The 1,012-nt window shown below is 35.3% G+C and overlaps 1 protein-coding gene across 1 annotated transcript in view; it reads left to right on the top strand.

The window, feature by feature from the left end:
- Positions 1-236: 236 nt before the first annotated feature.
- Positions 237-1,012, top strand: part of LOC144979297 (uncharacterized) — a 3,825-nt gene continuing 3,049 nt past the window's right edge. The window contains exon 1 of the mRNA XM_078925922.1: positions 237-1,012. This exon is cut by the window's right edge and continues 288 nt beyond it. Within this exon, the coding sequence (XP_078782048.1) occupies positions 856-1,012 (157 nt within the window). The 5' untranslated portion in view covers positions 237-855.

Below are 1,012 nucleotides of genomic sequence, written 5' to 3'. Positions count from 1 at the left end.
CGATAGATATATATATATATAGATAGATAGATAGATAGATAGATAGATAGATAGATAGATAGATAGATAGATAGATAGATAGATAGATAGCAGAGATAGAGAGAGAGAGAGAGAGAGAGAGAGAGAGAGAGAGAGAGAGAGAGAGAGAGAGAGAGAGAGAGAGAGAGAGAGAGAGAGAGAGAGAGAGAGAGAGAGAGGGGAGTTTTTTTTTAAAGAGCAAGAGTTCAATCTACACAAAGTCCTAATGCCTCAAACCAGGACGTATAATGGGTAGCCAGTCCTTTCATTTCAATGACAATGTCCATTAAGTATTAATCTTTCAAGAAAAGACTTCACGTTATTGTAGGAAAACAACATAATGGTCCAAAACAAATTCTTTTATTGTCGTGTTCATGGTCCAGGGTCCAGGCTATTATTTATCGCTTGCTGCCTGTAGGTATATAAAACAAGAGGAACATTGTTTACGAGCGAACAAGCACCGGTGTAAGATAACATAATATGTAAAACGTTTTAGACAAAGTAGAAAGAAAAATACAAACAAAAAAAAAAAAAAAAACATAAATAAAAAAAAAAGAAGAAGAAAAACCAAAAAAAAAAAAAATCCATTCCAAAATTAACCATCCATTACTCGCGAGGATTTGTGACATTGTGATGTAATCCTCGGTATATTCCTGGTTCGAACCCCGGTCTGGCCCTCGCATAATCAGGTCCTTGATAATAATTAATTCTATTTACTCTGAGCTACGAATCGTGATAATTTATTAAGGAAAATTATTTACAGAACAGTGGGAAATCCAGACTCATCAAATCACACCAAAAGTGAAAAGAAAAAAAACCCTCTTACTCTTACCGACAATGGAATTGAAATATTTAGCCATAATCGAGACAATATCCAAGGATTTCAACTTATCACGTTGTAGTCTTTTTATATGGATAATATTATTCATGTCGACCACTGAAATGACACAAGGCGCCCCGCTGGTTCCATGTTACAGCCAGAGCGATACGTATT

The sequence above is a fragment of the Berghia stephanieae genome, chromosome 9, assembly GCF_034508935.2.
Source record: "Berghia stephanieae isolate SIO BIC M18660-M18661 chromosome 9, UCSD_Bste_1.3, whole genome shotgun sequence".
NCBI lineage: Eukaryota > Metazoa > Mollusca > Gastropoda > Nudibranchia > Aeolidiidae > Berghia > Berghia stephanieae.
The sequence above is the reverse complement of the archived record's forward strand: the minus strand, read 5'-3'. Positions and strand labels throughout refer to the sequence as shown.